The sequence below is a fragment of the Megalops cyprinoides genome, chromosome 15 (genome assembly GCF_013368585.1).
Source record: "Megalops cyprinoides isolate fMegCyp1 chromosome 15, fMegCyp1.pri, whole genome shotgun sequence".
In the NCBI taxonomy this organism is placed as follows: Eukaryota; Metazoa; Chordata; class Actinopteri; order Elopiformes; family Megalopidae; genus Megalops; species Megalops cyprinoides.
The window spans coordinates 21,996,306-22,017,514 of NC_050597.1; the positions used below are offsets into that span (position 1 = coordinate 21,996,306).

General features: G+C 47.6%; 1 protein-coding gene across 1 annotated transcript; it reads right to left on the minus strand.

The window, feature by feature from the left end:
* Positions 1 to 602: 602 nt before the first annotated feature.
* msh6 (mutS homolog 6 (E. coli)) lies at positions 603 to 9,910 on the minus strand. Its single transcript, XM_036547451.1, has 10 exons — positions 9,536 to 9,910; positions 8,087 to 8,289; positions 7,332 to 7,510; positions 3,862 to 6,430; positions 2,432 to 2,715; positions 1,983 to 2,100; positions 1,665 to 1,754; positions 1,312 to 1,466; positions 1,016 to 1,215; positions 603 to 736 (listed from the first exon to the last, which is right to left on the minus strand). Exons 1-10 carry the CDS (start codon positions 9,787 to 9,789, stop codon positions 655 to 657), a joined length of 4,134 nt encoding a protein of 1,377 aa, XP_036403344.1. The 5' UTR covers positions 9,790 to 9,910; the 3' UTR covers positions 603 to 654.
* Between the last annotated feature and the right edge of the window lie 11,299 nt (positions 9,911 to 21,209).

The window sequence follows — 21,209 nt, forward strand, 5'->3', positions numbered from 1 at the left end:
GTTGAAAAATGCTTTCACGAGACTGGTTGTGTAGAATCCTTTGGGCAGCAGTCCTTTAGCTGTGCCTATGTCTACAGGGGGTGGGCAGGATCAAGTGGTTGCCAACTGCATTAATCTGGATACACACACTTTAAGGATTTTTTTTATGTAGTCTTTGCCACTTAAGACAAATACAGAAGGGAACTCAAAGGCCAAAATCGGTCTCGTGAAAGCACTGTGCTCACAGCAGGCTCATATGCTCAGAATCTTCTGGGTGGTGCGGCCGCTTCTTGTGTTGTCTTTAAAAAAAAAAAACATTGCTGGAGATGGTATAAAGTAAGCTTCTTGCTATATTGAAGCTGAGACAAGTATCTACACAGCTGTATACAGTTTCATAGCTTTTTTCATCCATGTGTATTGGTGACTGTGGGTTCTCATACAGCCTGAATTGTATGCATGTACCATAACATCTAGACTTAATATATTGTGGAGTATTCAATAACCATTATGTAGATGCTAGTATGAATTAAAAAGGGTTTAATTTCCTAGAAAAAGGAAACTGGTCATTTTTAAAAATAAACTTTATTAGATCATTTGAGTAGTGAAGAAAGCTTTTGTGACTGACAAGAAAAAAGGGGGGAGGGGTGTCGGTGGGAGATGAAGAACTGGTCTGCATTACAGTTGGCCAATCATGTGGACCAACGAGGCGAAGCGTTCACCATCGGCTCTGGGATCTTCAGCGAATGAACAGAGCTGTCTGTAAAGAGAAACACTGAGCTTTAGCAAAATCGCACATGTAAATCTGCATGATAATGTACAAGTGCAACACACCACTACTCTATTAAATGAATGTACAGTGGAGTGTTTTCACCCTGTCCCACCAGGAGACCAGACACTTAAAGATCTACCTCTGGTTCAGTGTTGGTCACGCTGCAAAACTGCATCCAAACTCTCCACTGATAATGCCCATCATTTGGCTTAAGGCATGAATTTATTTTAACACAAGCCCCACCGGTGGACCCGAAAATGGCCGCACCTGAAGACCCGCAGGGTGACGGTGCTCCTCTCGAATTCTCTGGCCTTCTTGTGTCCTGACTGGATGACCTCCTCTGGGATGCTGGCCAGGCGGGCAGCGTTGAACCCGTAGCTCTTGGGGCACGCTCCCCGTATGAACTTGTAAAGGAACGTGATCGTCTCCTGACTGGGGTCCTCGCACTCGTTCTCCACCATGCACGCCTATGGGTGAACACACAGGCCTCAGCTAGGTCACACGGGCGCAGAATACGCACAGGAGGTCAGGCCCATAGGGAGCCGCACAGCGAAGAGCCTCACCATGTGTCCCAGCCTGACGGCAGGGTCCCGGGCGTGGTCCTCCACCAGGGAGTGGTAGTGGGTGGAGAAGAGGGTGCGGCAGCGGATCCTCTCGGCCAGCTCCCTCACCACCGCGCTTGCGATGGCCGTGCCATCGTACGTGGCCGTGCCCCTTCCTTCCAGGCGAGGGAGAGAGAGGGAGGGTCAGGTTGGGACAAGTAGGGCATGCATTGGCATCGAAACTTTACATCTGTCCTTCCTAGAGTACCGCACCCTACCTTCAAAACACACACTTTGTGAATTTCTATTGATTGGTCCCAAACATGAGAAAACTGAGTTATATGTCCAGAGGTTAACAGGTTTAAAAACATTACCCAGTTCATCCAGGAGCACGAGGGAATGGCTGGTCCCATGGTGAAGAATACTCGCTGTCTCACTCAGCTCCACATAGAAGGTGCTCTCCCCTAGAACAGAGACAAGGTGTGAGCACAGGTGCCAAATGCAGGCAATCAAAAAAAGTACAGCAAGTACCTACTTTAAGTAGTCTGTGCTGCACAGTGGGACCCCCTATGAATTTGTGTGATAACTGTCAGTGCTTAGAACTGGCATAGTTTGCACAAAGTCGAAGGAGTTGGTATTTGCATGACCTCCAGAACAGAGATACCATGGGGTTGGGGCGCCACCAGACTCACCGGTCATGATGCGGTCCGACGCCCCCAGCCTGGTGAAGACCCGGTCCACCGGGGTCATGCGCAGGCTCTCCGCCGGCACGTAGCAGCCCAGCTGGGCCAGGATCACCACCAGCCCGCACTGCAGAGAGAATGCATAGCTGCGAGGCTGACAGCGCAGGGCCAATCAAGCATCCGCTGCACGCAGACACAGCGCAGGGCTCGCTGCAGGCTCGCTTCGTGCACCTGCGGTGCCGAATTTAAGACACCGCCGGTGGTTTCTGGGGCATTTATTCAAATGGGGACGAGCTACAGCCACATCCTTCCTGCGAGATGCAAGGTGCAGACAGCAGCTCTGTACAACAGCATCTTCAGAGATGGGGCGTGAGGGAAACCACGACTGCAGAGCGCTCCGGGTTCTGAAATAAGCCCCCCCCCCCCTTCCCCCTCGATCGCACCGCTCGCACACCCACCTGTCTCATGAGGGTGGACTTGCCGCCCATGTTGGGCCCGGTGACGAGCACGCAGGTCGCCCGCCCCTCCTCCTCGCTGCCTTCCTCGCCGCCGGCGCAGCCGATGAAGACGTCGTTGGGAATGAAGTCGTCGCCGAAGAAGGTTTTGGTGACGCAGGGGTGGCGCGAGCCCCTGAGGTCCAGGAAGGGCTGGGACCGCGGGCCGTCTTCCGGGAGGACCACCTCGGGCCGGGTCATGGCTCCGTCCCCGCCCTGGCTGTACTGCGCCAGGCACAGCAGCACATCTGCAGGGGGTGGGGGGGAGAGGCCACAGCACAGTCATGCCACTTCCTCCAAGCTTTGTGAAAACAGCTGCAGAAACACTGCCTTCTATTTGTCAACAGCACAAGTCAGATAAGGGATGATCACTAAGATTCAGGGAACGAGGCAGCGGTTATCTAACTGGTGAGGGTTAACGAACACACAGAACTGTGCGAAAGTCTGCATTTTTCATTCTAGGTTTCACCAGCCAGCAGCTGCATCAATCCCCCGATCTGAAATGGGTTAACTGAATTCACTGCAGACCCCCTGACTGTGACAGCTGCTTGCGCTGGGGCTGAGCTCTCGCAGTGCTTAGTATTCCAATGCCTCCTGTCTGCTCGGCGCGATCAATAATTAAAGCGCAATGTTCCGTCTCTCCGGAGAGCTGCTAACGCACTGCGGGGACCGTGGATCGCCCTGCGAAAAACTGTCAAATCTGGGCTAACGATCATGGAGGAAGCCCCGCTGCAGCGAGGAGGTGCACCGAGTGCAAACCGTTACGGGGGAGGGCTACTATAGTACTGCCTCACTCCATTATTCTGGAAGGTTTTCTAATGAAAAACATGAATTTATCTATCTAAGGAAAGTTTAAAAAAAAAAAAAACACAGCTCCGGAAGACAAATTCAAATGGTGCTTAAAGGTCAAGAACAAAACAAACACTTGCTGGAACATCAAGTTCCGTACATCAGTTGCATCTCCCCAAAACACCAGTCTTAAAACTATTTACTTTTGGTGCTAGTTTTATTATTAGGACAAATGGTTATTCGGACACGCATCAGAGAAGGGTGCACCTAATGTATTTGCAAGCTTGAACACTTAAAGGGGAGGGTTTCGAAATAAACAAAGATGCCTTTATCAGCTGCAGAGCAACTGCATCAAGAGGAACTGACAATCAAAGAAGCAAACTCGGTGCTTGTTTTGTGCAGCTTGCTTTTACAAGTTACAAACAGTTAACTCTGCAAAGTAGACATATTCCTGGTGAAGCTATGGTTATGCTTCTAAATGCTCTCTTCACTCATATGCCTTTACTCTCACCTTAAGAACTTGTGTGCAGCTATGTTAGACAGTGTTTGTGGGTGCAGGTTTGTGAGGAGTGTGTGCAGCCAAGCAGTGACGCATCTGCTCTCACCCAGCACGGCCATGCACTCCACTGCGGTCTGCCAGTCTCTGTAGTTCTTGTCGAAGTTGTAGAAGAGCCTCCGCATGCAGTCCTTGAGCGCGGAGTCCCGCTTCTCCTCCCAGCCCTGCAGGTCCGAGAAGAGCCCCTCGATCTCCCGCGTCTGGTAGCGCTTCCAGCCCTTCTTGGTGGACTTCACCTCGTACTCCTCCGGGACGCTGCGGTCCGACACGCTGTCGGGCACCTCCATCTGGTAGCGGTTCCGGCCCGTGCCCCAGTACGCCAGGCTCTTGCAGCCCAGCCGCTTCTTCTGCCGGTCCAGGTACTCCTGCAGGCCGCGCTCGCAGTCCTTGATCCCCGCCAGCGCCTGGTCGTACTCGGGGTCGAAGCCGCTCTTGGGGGTGATGACGCCGGTGGTGCGGGCTTTCTGGTGGTCGAAGGCCGTGTCCCAGCGCTGGAGCTCCCCGGACAGGTCCGGGAAAAGACCCTCGTTGCCCTCCGCCTTCTGGACCGCCACCTGCCGGAGGAGCTTGGAGCGGAACCCGTCCGCCGCCGGCTCCAGGGCGGACACGATCTGCTGCATGGTCTTGAAGCCCTCCAGGGCGGAGAGGAAGTCGGCGATCTTGCGCTTGCTGTAGGTGACCTCCTCGTACAGGACGGCCCTGCTGTCGGGGTGGCCCTGGCCCTTGCCCTTCAGCGGGGTCCCCATGCTGTGGATCTTGCTCAGGAGCCTCTCCAGGTCCGGCAGCTTCTTCAGCAGCTCCGTGACCTCGCTGGCCTGGGCCGGGGCAGCCATCAGGTCCTCCACGGCGTCCAGCCGGTCCGCGATGGAGTTGGGGTTGCAGAGCGGGGCGCACAGCCACTGCTTCAGGAGCCTCTTGCCAAAGGGGGTGCAGCAGGTGTCCAGGCGCTCCAGCAGGGTGCCCTCCGCGCCCCCCGTCGAGCTGTTCTGCAGGACCTCCAGGTTGGCCAGGGTCACCCCATCCAGGACCATGCGCTGGCGGGTCTGGGCGAAGAAGCTGGCTGAGCCCCCGGACTGCTCCATCTCCACGTCCACCGGGACGTACTCCTCGAAGTTGGCCATGGAGAGCAGCTCCTGGTCCACGAGGCACTTCTTCAGGTAGAAGATGCACCCGCCCAGGGCGGAGAGGGCGAGCTCATAGCCCTCGCCGGGGGTCAGGCCCAGCGAGTCGCTCTCCGAGGTCATGGCCTTGAGCGTGGCCGGGAGGGCCTCGCCGTCCTTCGCCTCGCTCTCTTTGAAGTAGTCCTCCTCGGCCAGCACCTTCAGGGTCTTGGCGGCGTCCCAGAACTGCGCCCCCGGGGCTAGCGCCTCCTGCAAGGCCGAGGACAGCGAGGCCTTGAGGATCTTGCGGCTCTCGGCGGACAGGTTGCCCCTCTCGAAGAGCACCTGGGCCGGGGGGAAGTGCGCCACCAGCGTGCGGAAGCGAGAGCAGTGCCGGTCGTCCTGGAACTGGCCCAGGTGGAAGCGGCCCACCGACGTGTCCACGAAGCTCACTCCGTAGGCGCGCCGGCCGCCCGAGCCCTCGTCCTCCGCCCTCTCTTTCACGCTCAGCAGGTACTTGCTCTGCGTCTCCGACGGGGCACCGTCCAGCACGCTGTAGGTCTGCGTGCCCCGGGTGATGATGCGGCACACCTCCCGGCGCACCACGCGGTCGAACTTGGTGGGCCGCAGCATGGTCTTGCAGCGGGCCTCCATCATCTCGGGCGTCTCCGTCTGCTCCACGCGGGCCACCTTGAAGCCCTTCTGCACCAAGACGTCCGAGAAGCGGGCGAAGCCGATCTCCGGGAACCCGGAGTGCGCCCAGGTGCCCCGCATGAAGCTCAAGCCCAGCTCGCTGACCCCGGTCACAGCGTCCATGTGGTAGAGCTCGTAGAACTTGCCCACCTTGTAGAAGATGACCGTGTCCATCATCTCAGACTTGAGCTGCCACCAGCGCCGCATGCCAGGCGTGGTCTTGTTCAGGAAGTCCTCGGGGATGTACAGCGTGTTGGGGTCGTAGTCCTCATCTGTCGGGCGGCGCCTCTTCGCGTCCCTCCTCCTGCCTTCCTGCAGCCACTCCAGCTTCTCGTGGTCCCAGACGGTGGTCCCTTCACCCGCCCCCCCGCCGGCGCCGTTCGCCTGGCTCTCGAAGCTGTCCGGGGCGGAGAAAGCCGACAGCCGGGACTTGGTTTCGGCGGTCACCGTGGAGAGTGCGGCGGGCGCTCTTTTGGGAGGCTCGGCGGGGACAGAAGCCTTCGTCTTGGCCGGTTTTTCCGCCGGGCGCTTGCGTTTGACGGGCTTCACGGGGCTGTCTGGCTCGGACTCCTCCGGCTCGCTCTCCTCCTCTCCCTCGTCCACCCCGCTGCTCACGCCCTCCTCATCCTCCTCGCTGCTGCCCCCTGCCTGCTCTGGTTTGAATTCCTCGTCCGACCCCTCGCTGTCCGACGCCACCACAATACGCCGTCTTTTTGGTTTCTGTCCCTCCTCACCCCTGGCCCTGGTTGAACGACGAGTTGGCTTTGCCTTCACTTCTTCATCCTGCTCCTCCTCCTCTTCATCAGTAACCGTTGACTTATCAACCTGTACAAAGAAGGCAGACAAACAGCTTTATAAATATTTTAGGGATATTTTTAATAATGTGAGTTCTAAGGGTTCTACTTTTCATAATTTATACTTCTACAGTCACCAAAAAAATTACCTCCAGATGTACTATGCTAGATATTTTTTAGATTAATTTTTCAGTAATTGAGGATTTCTAGTTACATAATCTAGTTGTTAAATTCAATTTTACAAATACAAACACTAAGTTTAGCATGCCATTTTAAAGCTGCTGCATTCAGTAAATAATAAGTTTCAAGCCGTTTCATGAATATGAAATATCATCATGTGCATTATGCTTGAACCAAAAACCAACTCCAAACGTTTCTTGCTTTAGCATACATGATCAGGTTTCATGCCATCACAGTGCCATCACAATGTCAAATACTCAACAAGCCTAATTTGGATTTATTTTTTATTTCTGTAGTCAATGAAGCTGACTCAACCTGTTCAGGAAAGCTGGTATGCAGGTGCTTTAAAAACAGAGCAGGCACAACAAACCTTGCAGCCTCGACTCTCCAGGAAACTTCAGCTTCATAGCTGTACTCATAAATATTCTGTCTTTACTGACAAACAAGGAAATATTCCTGGTGTAGGTGATAGGAAAATAAGATTATAAAACTGCTGTATTGACAGCTAGCTAGCCCAGCGGGGACATCTACCCACAGTCACGGGTCAATGTGGCTTTACATATGCAGAATTACCCTCACGTCTCCTGTCTATGCCTACACGGGTCATTGCATATGACTGCAACTGGAGGGGTGTTGTGGGTCATGCCGAGCATTTCTAATGTTTGAAATGAGTCAGTATGTACAGGCCTTAAAACCACTCAATCTGCTTGATGATGCACAGGTAACACTGCCCTAACAGACAGAGCACTCGCCTCCATCTCTTCCTCTTCGTCGTTTTCCTCATCCTCAGAGGGATCTGTGCAGAGAGGCATCTGCAGCCTCTTCTCGGGGCTGTCAGGCAGGACACGGTCTGCCAGCTCCATGGCCCGGCGAATCACGGGCTTCCCGCTGAAGAACACGCCCCCAGTCTTCGCATCACTGCTGTTTGAGCCTGGGGGCGGAGCAAAGGAATCAGGGCAACGGCATGTGGGAGATCACAGTCACAGCCAAGTTCCAGACCCAGCTCCCCTGCCCAGGACATTCTAGAATTCACCGTGGGAAATGCTTTGCTATGGCATGTACACCAGTTTGTGACTCAAACAAGGCAAATAATATTTCATGCTGTGAAATTATTTGAAAGGTCTTCTCCATCTCCAGAATATATAAATATATGAGAGCAAAGGTTCATGTGTGGACAGATAAATGATGCTGCATTCCTTCCATTCATAAGACCTTTCAGTGGGCCAGCTAAATGCTAAATGGGCAAAAACATTTGCATTTTTAAAAGCTACCTCACGAGCAATGTCCAACTGCAGGCTAACAAACTCTTCATGATTAAGTGGGCAGTGTGGGGAATGCTTGCAGTGGGTTTCAGATTCAAATCCAATCAAGAAGCCAATTTGCTTCTGTAATCACCCTGCTGTAAAAATGATAACACACAGAATATGAGTCAGACAGATAACCCTGAACAAGGGCTGGCTTTGTGGCACAGGGGAGTAAGCCCTGGAGTTTCCCCTCGCCAGCTCACCTTGGTACTCCCGGACGTATTTGACGCTGACCCAGCCCCGGGTCGGCGGCTCGTCGAAAAAGTGGACGTGCAGGCGCTGGTCCCTCCCACGGCCCCTCATCTGCTGCCCGGTCAGCGGCTGGGGCACTACCATGCACGGCCACCAGGGGTGCCCTTCCAGTTTCGCCCACACCAGAGCGCCCGCGCTGAATGTGCATGGCGGGCTGAGAGAGGCGGGAGGGAACTTAGTGCATGTACTCGGAAAATGGAGGCAGGTGTATTATGTGCACTCGTAATACCACATTATACGCATTCCCCCTTTCTACAGCCAATGCATACTGTGGATGACCAAATGACCAGATCTGTTTCCATATGTATCCATCAATATCATGAGTTGGAAGACCGAAAACGTTGGCTACATTGCGGTCTGTGCAAATGGTTATTTTAGTGCATGGGCCGGGCTGAGGTTCAGAAGCTCTAAGACATGAAACTTTCAGAAGTTCACCTCCCCCATCGCACTGAGTACACAGCACAGTTGACAAGTGATGTCTGATATATCACTCGGTTTCAAAACTGATCAGCAATACGCTGCATAATTCTGTACAGCCTGGGGCTGTTTCAAGCTGCACTGTAACATCAGTCGCAAACTACTCCCTCAGGCAAAATAAGTCAAATACAGTACATTTACTTGTGCATCCATCTGTCAACAATGAAAGCAAGACATAATTATTTCTCGATGTTAGCAGCAATAGCTCCAGTGAATACAACTTTTTTGTTTTATATCCCCACTAAAAAGCTAGTCTGGCTACTCGGTCATATACTGAGGCCCTCATGAGACGAAATTGGTAGAGTAGAGCTGATAGCTTAAAAGCTAACGTTAGCCGAAACCAAGACAGGGTGATCACGGGATCACAAAGGAATTAGCTAACTTCGTGGATTGTGGGACAAGGAGCGGCAGGAAGCATGTGGACACACACAATCACTACTAACTTAGCTAAGTAGCCAACAAACAACGAAAGTAGTATGTTCACCAGCAAACCATGGTACTTAACTAGTTACTGGATGACCCACACAGTCGCCTACAGCTTGCTTATCTCACGCAGAGCCGTGATTTCCAATGCTGGCATGAGGTGTAATATTACATTTTCTCCCGCCACCTTCAGATCACGATCCTCCCCCTAAGGGGAATGTAACTGAGCATAGCACAAACGTTGGCATCCCCGAAAAGTCTGCACATATTTCTCGACTAGCCAACAAACAGAGTTAGCAAAAGTGTAGGTTGATGAGGCAGCTAAGTATTACAACCGCAAGCTAATCTCCACAATAAAATGGTTGCTATTTTATTACAATCCGGCCTCACAGATGATTACCTTCTGCATTACTTTAACTCTTGCATTTTTCCCTTAGCATGCGTTAGCTAGCTAGGTAGCGATAATCTTCTTATCAGAAGACAGGCCTCACCCAACTTACCTCTCTTTCACGGAGGATGCTTTGTCTCCAAAAAGTTTGCTGATGCCTCCTTTAGCAGGAGTTTTGCTCGGTTTCGCCGGGGTCTTTTTAGTGCTCTGGGACGCCGCCTGCTTCGCCTCTTCTTTAGGGGAAGTGTTCGATTTGCGCACCGAGGACGGCAGGTCCGCCTCGGTGGGAGAAGGTGCAGGTTTGGCTTTGGCGGTGAGCGGCGGCGACTTGGTGAAAAAGTTAAAAATAGTGCTTTGCTTAGACATTGTTACTTTAGCTTATTCGATTTATTCTTTCGTATGAAATCCTTTTTTTCCCCTCGCTTCACATCCTCCTCTCCCTGCGGTCCGACAGAGAGACCCGTGGAAGTGCGTATTGGCGCTCGCGGGAAAGGACCACGAGGTAAAGGTTCACAGAGGGAGGGGCTCTCGGGGTACGCAGCCAATGGGGAGCCGCGCTTTGTGTTTTGCGTGAAACAAATGTGGGCGGTGGCAAAACAATGCGTGCGCAGCCAATAATTTGTGCGCGGCTTTTTTTTATAACCAAAATCAGTTTTTGTATGGTGTATTTTTAAAGCTACGAATACAATATGAAAGTGAGACTGCGCCGTAATGTTTTTGGCAGGTGGTTTGGTCGATTTGGTTGGGTTCCTGTGAAAAGAAATGCACAATCATATGTAGTTATTTTTTATGCAAAATCTCAACTTGAAGTGGGGCGATTGATTCAGAAGTAACTTTTGTGGTTTTAATTTTGAGGAACTGAAGTAGAGGCGTTGCCCCATGAGTCCCAGACAAACTCGAGGTGTGGTTTACTTTTTTTTAAGCCCAGAAACAAAATTGTAGTTATGTATCTTGATTGTATCCATTATCTTGGCAGTAATATAGTCGTTCCTTGATCCTGTACCTCTAGATGGCGCAAGTGAAATGCTGTGGCAAGTCGTGCAAAAATATATATCTCCAGCATAAGTAGTTGCAACCTGCAACATATGTAAATGTAATTATTGATATCTACAATGCAATTTCACCGATACTTGATTCCGTTTTCACATCTTACAATTGTAGAGATTGAGATTGAAAAGCCGGTTAAATTCCATTCGATAATTAGTTTTCTTTATACATAGAAACAATTATATTCTTGCACATTATTATTATTATTACTTTTCATTCAGATTTTACGGGGTGGTGCTAGATTTTTCAATGTCAATGATGAAATCGTAACAGCATGGAATTCTATTACCTACCGTACCATCTGACATTCCATTTATGGTGTCCTCAATTCCGTTATTAATATCAAGAAAACCGTTATTGACGTCAAGAATACAGTTCTTTGAAATACTAATTCAAATTACTGACATGAAGAATTACTTTTCACACAGTGTGATTTAATCACCACATGTTGCAGTTAAGACTAGAATTTTAACATGCAATTAAATGGCATGAACGTCATCGCTAGACCCCCAAAACAGTGCCATCCTGCGCATATAAAACACATCCAGTGAAATACTTCATCCCTTACTGTCCGCATTGAATTAGTGGCTCTGATTTAATATCACAGTAATGTGCTTTGTCATTAACTAAAAACAATGAAATGAAGCAAGTATTATGCTTTTTAAATCGCTTAAAGAGCATTGTGAAGTTTTCTGTCTTTAAAACCAACAAACTATTAAATATTGTGTCAGTAAAAAAGGAAATCATTTCATTACTCAAAGATAAGGGCAAAGTACATTGTGGTAAGGCTGAATCTGGGCCAGTAACTCCTGTTGCCTCAGGGATGCCTGAAGCATGTAATCTGCTGCCTTATAAAATAGCCCCATAGCGCTACAGACTGAACATGTTAATTCTCATATAAGACACTGGGCTCTTTTGAATATTAAATAGCCTGTACCAGAGGAAGTTCTGTGAGAGAGGTCCTACAGACAAGGACTGTATCTGTCTATATTTTGAAATTCTTACTCTGCTGGTTTGTCAGCAGCAGCACTGCCTCTCCATCTGGGATTCAAACCTTTTTGATTCCCCACAGATTGTGTGGCCTGACTCGACTTCAACCTTCTGCCTGGTGTAACTCTGGAATTCTGCGTAGTACTGCAGCATCTATTGCTATATCCTATAAATCCCTACATATTGCAATGCATTTACAGACATTACAGTATATATGATGTGTCCCATTCTTTGATCTGCCTGGAGTGGCTTCTCTGTGCATGGGTTGATTGTTTGCTTTTTGTCCTTTATGTATTCTGTAAATCAGCCGGTGATGCAAACCCAACAATTTGTTTCTTTCAAGATCCCTGGTGGACAAAGGGAGCAGTCTTTACTCCTTGAGTGCTCTGACTCCACACGCGCAGGTGGAGCCATCACCTCAGAAGGTCAGGGTTCTTCTGATCCGCACCAACCCCTCCACCCACGCGAGCACAGAAGTCAACCGCCTCTTTGTTCTCGGTCTCGTTTCTTCTGCTCCCACTGTGGCTCCTCCTGTCTTCCTGTTGCTCCTCGGCCCGCCCTCAGAATAATTAAGGGAGCTCCTATTTTTAGGCGAATGCTGTTGTTTACTGTGGTGCACGGTGCAGCGGCCATGAGTGCTGGAGTTCCTTTTCTCCTCCTTCGACTTGTGCACAGAGCCGCAGGGAGATCGCAGAGCAGATCACAGACTGCTGGGGAGAATGGCGTGCGTTCGAGCAGAGGCAGCACCGGGTGAAGGAGAGAGCCTCAGTGGTGTTGTGTGCCCGCTTGTGTATGGGTGTGAGCGTGTATGTGTGTGCATGCTTGTGTGTGTGTGTGTCTGTCTCAATGGTTTATGTGCTAGTAACATGGTATACGGTATATGGTATGCCAACCCTCACCCTCACACACAAACACACATACACACACACACGGAACAGAACCCTATGTGCCTGGCAAAGGCAGCCTGAGTGCACATTCATTAGGGCTAATTGCACTTAATAACGGATCCAATTTTGTAATTAAGAGGCTGTGATCAAACAAAAAGGCACTAAACACTGTATCTCTGCAGAAATATGTTTGAGACTCTTACTGCCTTCCCATGTATTTAAATAAATGTAATATTTTATATAAAATTAGCTGAAAAAAAGATTTGCTGAATCATTGTCACTTTCTGCAGAATGAATCATGAAATATAAGTGCTCTATTTATACAAACATAATTATGCAGTGTGTTCCGTCTAGACCAGAGCTGTAATGTTTAAATTGGGAGCTCTGGGATGATAGTGTGTCCTGGCACCATGACAACACTCTTTTAAGGAAGTGGTAGTGAGCACTATTTGGATGGAGAGAGTGCCAAGGGGAGAGTTAAAGACCCTGAGAGAAGGGTTAGACAGATAAGTTTGTCCTTCTAATAAATGTGCTCCCGGTATCAGTTGACTCAGCTGTCCCACATTTCTTTGCTGAGTCAACCCGCCACACTTCACTTTTCTCTCATTAGCACCAGCCCTTAATTAGGCCTTCGGTGCTTGTTTTCTGCTCACAGTTTTCATGCCTGCTGTTATGCGCTGAATTCAGATCAGACAGTTATCCTGTCTGGAATGTGTACCCCAATTCCTCTCAGGCTATGTGCTTTTTTCTAATGCTGTTTAAATGGTGGGATTCTAGATATGCGTCTTGATTATTCCCACCTGACTGTATGTGGTTTTCTTCTTGTGCACTGTAATTCAATTTGTTTTTCTTTGGTTGATGGTGGCATAAAAAACATCCTGAAAAGTTCACACATTACCATTTTTGGAATGTGTGCAGTTTTGTAAGGAAATAACAGAATTGATTCGATCAAGGAAAAGAATTGATTCAAAAGATAGTATGCCTTTAATTATTACAAAACTGCTTTTGAATGCAGTTTAGTGTTTTGCTCAGGGGCTCCACAGGATGTGTCATAAGTCTGTAAACCTTTGATGTGAGTGGATAGTAGGGAGCTTTTAGAGGAACCAATAATGGAGCTTCAGGGATAAAATATGGTGTAGGAGTAAAGCGAGGGAATTGTGGGAAAGGCTGGAGGCAGAACAGGATGGGGTGTGTGTGCATGCTGGGACGGGGATGTTGTGTGGACTGGCCCCTGGCAATCACGCATCTATCAATCGGAAATTCTCTCGCTCCCTGTCAGATGCACAGTAAAAGTGTTTGAAAGTTGAAATCTGGCTTCAATTTATCATGACTTGAATTAGCCGGGGGCTTTGTGGCAGCTGTGTCTGTCTCAGAGATCGATACTGTTTAAGCACTCTTCAGGTAGACCAACGAACCGAATCGACAGTCGTCTCTCTTTCTTCCTGTTCCACCATTAAGTCAACAAGAGCTTGCGGACCTTCGTGCTTTTGAGTCAGACCCGGATCGGCCATCGGAAGCACCGGGGAAATTCCCAGTGGACTGATCCATTTGTGGGTCAGTAAACTGCTAAAAAAACCTCAGCGTGAGCCAGAAGAAACACACACCGGCCCCTATGTTTAATGCCCCTTCATTTTGTTTTTAAACTCTGATGTCACTGCACTAGTTGCTTAGCCCTCAGTGCAATCTGGACTGGCCCCCTCCCCCAACCTGGCCATTTTCTTCTATTCTTTTGTGGCCATTGTGTATTACCACGTTATCAAAGTTGGTTCAGGTTTGCATGCTGTATCGGAGAATGACAAATATGGCATGTCAATGTGTACAAATTACAGATATGTTTTGCCCCAAATTCAAACTCGCATGAATTCAGCTGAGGCTGCTACTCCAGGTGAATCAACCAGGAGGTCAGGGGCCAGATAACAGCCAGGAGGATGCTGGTCAGCTAACCTCAGACAGGGCACTTCAGGAGAAGAACGAAGAAGAACAGTGATGAGCAGCAGAGTGGTGATACTTGGTGAATGGTGGGGTCTGACACAGGTACTATTGCAGCTGAGGAGGACATGGACCAGGTTGATTTGCATGTGAAATGAACCGTTTTTAGTTTTTGTGTGACTTGAGAGTTTGCTCAGAGAGTTTCAGGTGACATAAATACATCTTCTATCACTTAGTCTGCACCTGCAGTAACACGTTTAGAAAACGGCATGTGCGGCACGATACTAATAGACTAACAGAGTGTAAATCTTTCATGCGTATTTCCTCATTTGTTAGTTAACCAGACTAACATTTAGCAGTACATTTTAGCATTTGGTGTTAATAAAAATGGATATGCAACCAACATACAAGTGTTTTACAATCAAAAAAAGGCTTTTTCCCAATTTTTTGGGCCACTACACCTGAAACGCAGATTTTTAGTGCCGCGCCGTTCCTGGTCAGAGAGCTCTTGGAGACACCCATCCTCGCTCACGGATACCCCCGGTCGCCAGCACCAAAACCATAAACAACAGTAACAGCAAAATAAAGTGAAGCCTGGCTAATGCTTTGGCCCACCGGTATCCAGTTGGCAGGGAATGCTGTGTTTCCTCAGTACGTCTGTTGTTACTGCCTTTGCCACAGATAAAGCATTTGGAAGCAGAAGCATATGGGACAGATCAGGGGTGGCCAACCTGACCCAGAGAGGGAGCCAGAATTTACCGGTGTCATTGTCAAAAGGTCACAGTAAAAATGTTTTCAAAAATTTAATGCCCACTTCATTTATCATACCAAAAAATGTAAAATGTTTCCATAATGCACATGTATTCATTTGCAAGTGAAATCTGTTTTATTTTATACTCAACATGAGGGGGAATGTTTGGACTGGGTGAGTGATTGAATGGGCACATTGCCTAACATTTGTTTCAGTTCCACTAGTTTAATGCTTCTGGTGGGATGGCAGGGGTAACTTGAGCACTCCTTGCTACTTCATGTTTCTCCCTGCTGTCACAGCATTTTACATATTTTGCAGGATCCAACAACAACATTTCTATCATAGCATTAATCCAATTTATAATGCATGTTTTTCCTTTACATTACATTATTTATACATTTTTGGCAGATGCTCTTATCCAGAGCAACTTACATAAGGTACAGTTTTTTACCATTTATACAGCTGAATATCTGCTGAGACAACTGTGAGTTAAATACCTTGCCCAAAGGAACAGCAGCAGTACCCCGGGGGGGAATTGAACCGGCAACCTTTTGACTACAATCCCTGCATCTTACCACTTTGTTGCACTGCCTCCCAGTCATTCACTTTTGGAGCCACACATGAAGCTCTGAAGGCCTGCACGAAGCCATAGGGCTATAGGCTAGGTCCCCATGGGATGGAGGTAGTGTGTAAAGGCCGGATGCCAGAGTGCAGGGGGGCCAGGAGACAGACAGGGATACTGGTAGGACAGCAGAGAGAGTGTTTGGGACTGAAAATGTAGAGAAAAGTCAGGTCACTGAGGCTCAGAGGACACATGTGTTTGGGCTTACACTCAATACTAGAATGCAGCTTGGGGGAGGGAGAGGAGAGCATGCAGGGGTTAGGAGAAAGTGCTTTCTGAAATAGACAGGAGAGAGTCAGGTTCAGGTCTGCAGAACTGGCTGACTTTTTGAACTGATTACTATGTTGTACCATACTCTGGCTCTTTAAATGCTGAGTGCCAAGCATAGAGCTAAGTGGTAGCATTTTAAAGGCTTTGTCATGACTCAGGTGTGGATTGAACCTGCTAACCCTCTGGGATCAGCATAGACATCCTAACCACAAGCCCACTGAGGTGGTCGTTGATAATAACTCTGTTGCTGCATTGGTAATTCCATTAGACCACAGTACAGGGACATGTTTAATTTGACGACACAATGTGTTGCCATTCGTCTGTTTGAAGTATATTTGTTCAACAGCATTAAGGTTTAATTTACTGCAGCTTAATGCCTTCCTCTCAGCTGCCAGAAACACAGACACTGTTGCCAAAAAGCGGGGGATGAATTTGAGTCACTTGAAATAACAATCTCGCCTGTCCCTTCTCATTCATCTGCACAGGGCCTCTGCCTCTGTCCTCCGGCAAACAGTGGCACCAGGAACACAAGACGCCCCGTCCCTCATTTCGATTTATGACCTTGGCAAAAACAGCTGCGAAGTTGCAGAGCTCAAAGAAAGTACCACATGTCTGACAGACAAGCGTATATACATATATATATGTATGTATGTGTGTGTGTGAGTGAATTGCATTTGTATGCTTTCCCACCTGTACCCTTGATTGCCCTACACCTGATCAAAGCCAAAACACACTCTTGTTCCCCTTCCCTCTCTTTCTCTCTTCTCTTCTCCCTTGCTCTGTCTTGTAAAATTGCACTGCCACAGAACGGCTGAAGGAAACTGGGATATCTCTGTAGTGTAATTGGGTTGGACTTGGGACTGTCACCTTGCAGGCCCGAGTCATGTCAAGCTGGTTATCCACTGCACAGAGCCCTGTACCTGGTGTTTTACCTGCGTTTGCAGGTACATACATCTCTCCCTATCCTACTGCACCTTCTCCCATACAAGAATTTCTGTGTCCCCCCCCTCTCTGCATCCCTAAGCCATTCCATTATTCATTAGCTGCACACACACCCTCATCCAGGGTGACTTACGCTGCTTACAGTTTCTACACATTAAACATTCATGCAGCTGGATATTTACCGAAGCGATTGGGGTTTAGCATCTCGCTCTAGGGTGTGACAGTGGTGCCCCGTCTGGAAGCACATCGGCAGGCCTCTGGTACGGTCCCATTTCCTCAACGACCGCATCATACTGCCTTCCCTGGCCTGGTTTCATTTTCACTTCATCAGGAGTCTTCACCGTCCGTCTGTCCACCTGTCAGCACGGTCTGGCTCTCAGTCTCCAGCATGCAATCCAATGTATGTTTGTTGTGCAGCTTTTTTCAGTTTCTTTTTATTAATCATACTTTTCATTATGCATACTTGTGCATAATTTCATTATTAGCAATAATTTTATTACCATACCAGCTAAGTGGATTACTGTGATAGAGAGTCTCAAACCCGCTGTTCCCTCTAAGTTCCCTCCCTCCTCTCTCTCTCTCCCCACCCCCTTCATTCTTTCTCCCACCCCCGCCATCCTGTGTCCTTTTCTCAAAGACAAACATCTAATGAGAGAGTGAGCTACAGATGCAGTGCTGTAATTGTAGTTGGGACTTTTTCTGAGGCTCTTATTGTAGGAGAGAGGAATTAAGCACCCCTGATAAAGAAACTAATAAGGATTCAAAGCTGTGGGACAGCCACTCCGTACATAGCCTGATCAGATTAATTTTACCTTCAGTTGCCTGGCAGTTGCACAGAGCTGTGTTCAACAAACATGGCCTTTGTGTCAAGATACAGGCTGCGTGCTCAGAATGCATTGTACTTTCAGTTGTTCACCATTTGAATATGATCCACGGAATCTGATTTATCTTGCTCCGCGACTAGTACCCTTGTACACAAGACGCCATTCACATCCTGTCCAAGGGTGTAGCCGACAGCCAAGGCTAAATGATTTTATAATTATGTATTCAGACGTACACCACTGTTAAATTTCGTTGCAATACTGCTGCAAGAGCTGTGCTTTCTGTGCAGGTTCAGTACCTGTTTTTCCACCTCTGTTGGAGTGCTTCATCTTTCACCTTTAGTTGTAATGATGACAATGAGGATCTTTTTATGCGTCTTTGGTGTAAAGCACAATTCACTCAGAACACCAGTGACCAAATGGCCAACATGGTCTTCACATTTTTTGGACTAGCAATGTCTGGTAGTGTCTGAATCAGGCAGGGCTCTTTTCAATTGTAAAATCACACTGTGCCTTGCATGCAGAAAGTGCTGAGTCAAGAAGTTGAGGTTCTGTGCTGAGTGTATCCATGCAGCGTGTCTTGAGGATTTTTTTCTGTGTCGAGTAAGGAGAAGAATTTCTGTGTGTGACTGACAGCTCCTCAACAGTGCCATGTTCCCTGCAGACCTGGCACAGCATGAATAATATTATTAAATGTTCATGAAGCTGCATCATTTTTCGCCCTAGGAACAGGACATTAATGACTAATCTAGTGCTTTGTTTCTTGTAATAGAGGGTATGTGTTCTATAAAAAGGTTGAAGTTCTCCGTATTCCCAGCTGTACGGAGCAGCGGTAGTGGTGTGGTGTTGTGGTCAGAGAAGAAGAGTAGTGCAGGAAGATTACAGAGCAACAGTACAGCGCAACAGTTAAGCAGTGTTTAGGAGTCAGAGTAGCTGGGTGGTCTAATGGCTTAACAGGTATAGCTGGGGAGACACTGTTGCTGCACCTAACGGCACCTAAGGTAGAAAGTGGAAAGTAGAAATCCAGCTGTAATGATGTGTTCCAGGATTTGTGTAAAACATAAAAAAGCAAGCTCTATGGATAATGGCATCTGTCAAGTAAATAACAAGCTGTAAGCCTGCTGGATTTCATGCCTAAAGCCTTCGGTAATCTCCTTGCATTAGCCGTCCCGTTTCCCTGTCTAGAGAGGAGTCAGTTTCTGCAGTGCATGAATCCTCGGTGGCTCTTCCTGCTTTCCCCATAGGTAACTAAGCATGGCCTGCTGATAATGAGGACTTACAGTGTATGTCTCTGAATTAAAAGGTAGGGCTCACACACTGCAATGCCTCCAAATCAATCTCTCTGCATGGACTGAATCATCATCTCTGTAATAAAAGATGATTTTGGGGACAAGCTCTGCAGCTAAATCTTCAGCCAGGTGAAACCAAATCCAGTACCTTTCCTCTAAGTATGGACTTGTTTCAGATTGCTATTGACCAACTTGCTGTCCAGAAGGGACACCTGGGCATCAGGCATATTTGCTCTGCAGAAACTGGGACATGCTCCAAGTCTCTGAGCCATTTAGACTTGAATATGATTTCAGCTCTTTTGTTAACTTCGCTGGCCGCCTGAACTATGCCCTGAACTTTGCAGAGATCTGTCCCCTGTCACATGGTGTTTGGATCTCATCCCCATGTCAATTCTGTGGTGTAGTGTATGATGTTTCTTCATTGCTGTCGATAGGAACTGAAGTCTTGTCTTAACGAACTTATCGCTAATATCTAAGAATTTATCAATACATGTTTGACAATTAGCCATGTACACGTGTCTATTTGTCAGTGTAAATCGATTCTCAAAATGCACCGTGAATGTAATGAAGCAGGTATGGTTCTATTTCTCTCCTAAATCTTTTTTTTTTTTTCTGTAGTGAATATATTGGCAGCCTGTGGAACCGTTAAGTTGAATCCCCTTCTTTCCTGTGCACTGCAATTAACTTCCTTTTCATTAGTTTCCTCTGAAAGTTTTCATTGTAAAGTCTGGGGGGTATCGCACATGAAAGCTTGGCAGACTAAAGCCTGTGAGACGTCTATGGCAGGGATCCAAAAGCAAATCAATTGGAGGGGGGATAGGCGATAGCCCAATTAGTTTGTGTATCCCTCTTTGAGTGCATCTCAAGTTTCGGTTGTATTAATTGAGACCTTACCGAGGGTGGAGGGGAGGGGGAGCTGCTGTCGTACCCTTGAGCAAGGTGCTTGACCTGAATTGCTCCGGTAAGTAGCCACCAATTAAAATGGAGTAAACTTAACCTGTTAGTCACCGTATACAAGACCATCTACCAATAAATGGACTGCCACACACACAAGTTGCTTTTCTCTGGGCCTAAAGAGCAGCCAAGTTCTTTCATTATACATGTATTGCGATGTAAAAGATGTAGTGTTTTATTTATGTATCATAGTCAGAGGGAATCAAATCAAATCAATGGGACTGTGATAACTCCTAACCAGCTTGTCAGATATGTGCATATACTGTTTTATTGCATATTGCTGGTCCCTTTTTTATCCTATTGACTTTACTCACTCCTGTTATGTGCATACATCATTGTGACATACATCATATATTGCATATTTATTCAATGTTTTTAAATGGACACATGACTTACAATGTCAATTCCTGTGGAACCCAAAACAATTATTGTAGCATCTCCCTCCAACATTACACACGATAATGTCTATTTCAAATCAAATCGAAGCGTGGATAAATCGTGTTTGCTGTATTTCCAAAGTGTTGCAATTAAGATTTTGTATGATAACAGCAGCTAGGAACTGATGCAGGATGTTCTCCCCCCTTGTTTGTGAGATACAGACTCTTCTCCAATCTCAGATCTCTCCCTCTCTCTCTCTCCAGGCAGCATCCTTGATTTTCAGGTGAAGGGTGTTCGTGTGCGGGCTGTCCCTCAGGGAAATGAACTGCACTTTAACAAATTATTTTTCATGTCTGGAAGACAGCCTCAGGTAGAGAGCCAGAGAGAGTGTCCACCCGTAATAAGTGACCAACCTTTTGTTCACTCATGTCAGCCAGACAAACAAAGGCGTATGCACTGATATATAAATATTGCGTCACAAGGTGCTTAGCAGTGTTCTGTGATAATTACTGATTGATTTACGCCAGTCATAAGGCCCATTCATTTGCACTTGATACCTCTTTGGGGTTCGTTTTCAAACAATTCTCAGAAGGCTTCAAATCAATGTCAAGTTCCAATCTTAAATAACTTAAGCATATCAATGTTTAAGTGGTGTACTGCTGATGAAGTTTCATAGAGAAATTCTAGACCCCTTTCAAGGCATTACACTGTTTAGTGGTAATGTAGGCTGCTCTGTGAAAATTAAATAATCCCAGGGAAGAGGAAATGTTTTGCAGTCGAGACTACTTCACTATCTGTCCTGGACACATTGAACCAAACACCCTCTCCAGTTTTCTTTTTCCTTAAAATAGCATTGACAATGCAAAATTTCAGGCATTTCATTTATATTTTGTTGCAAATCAATGA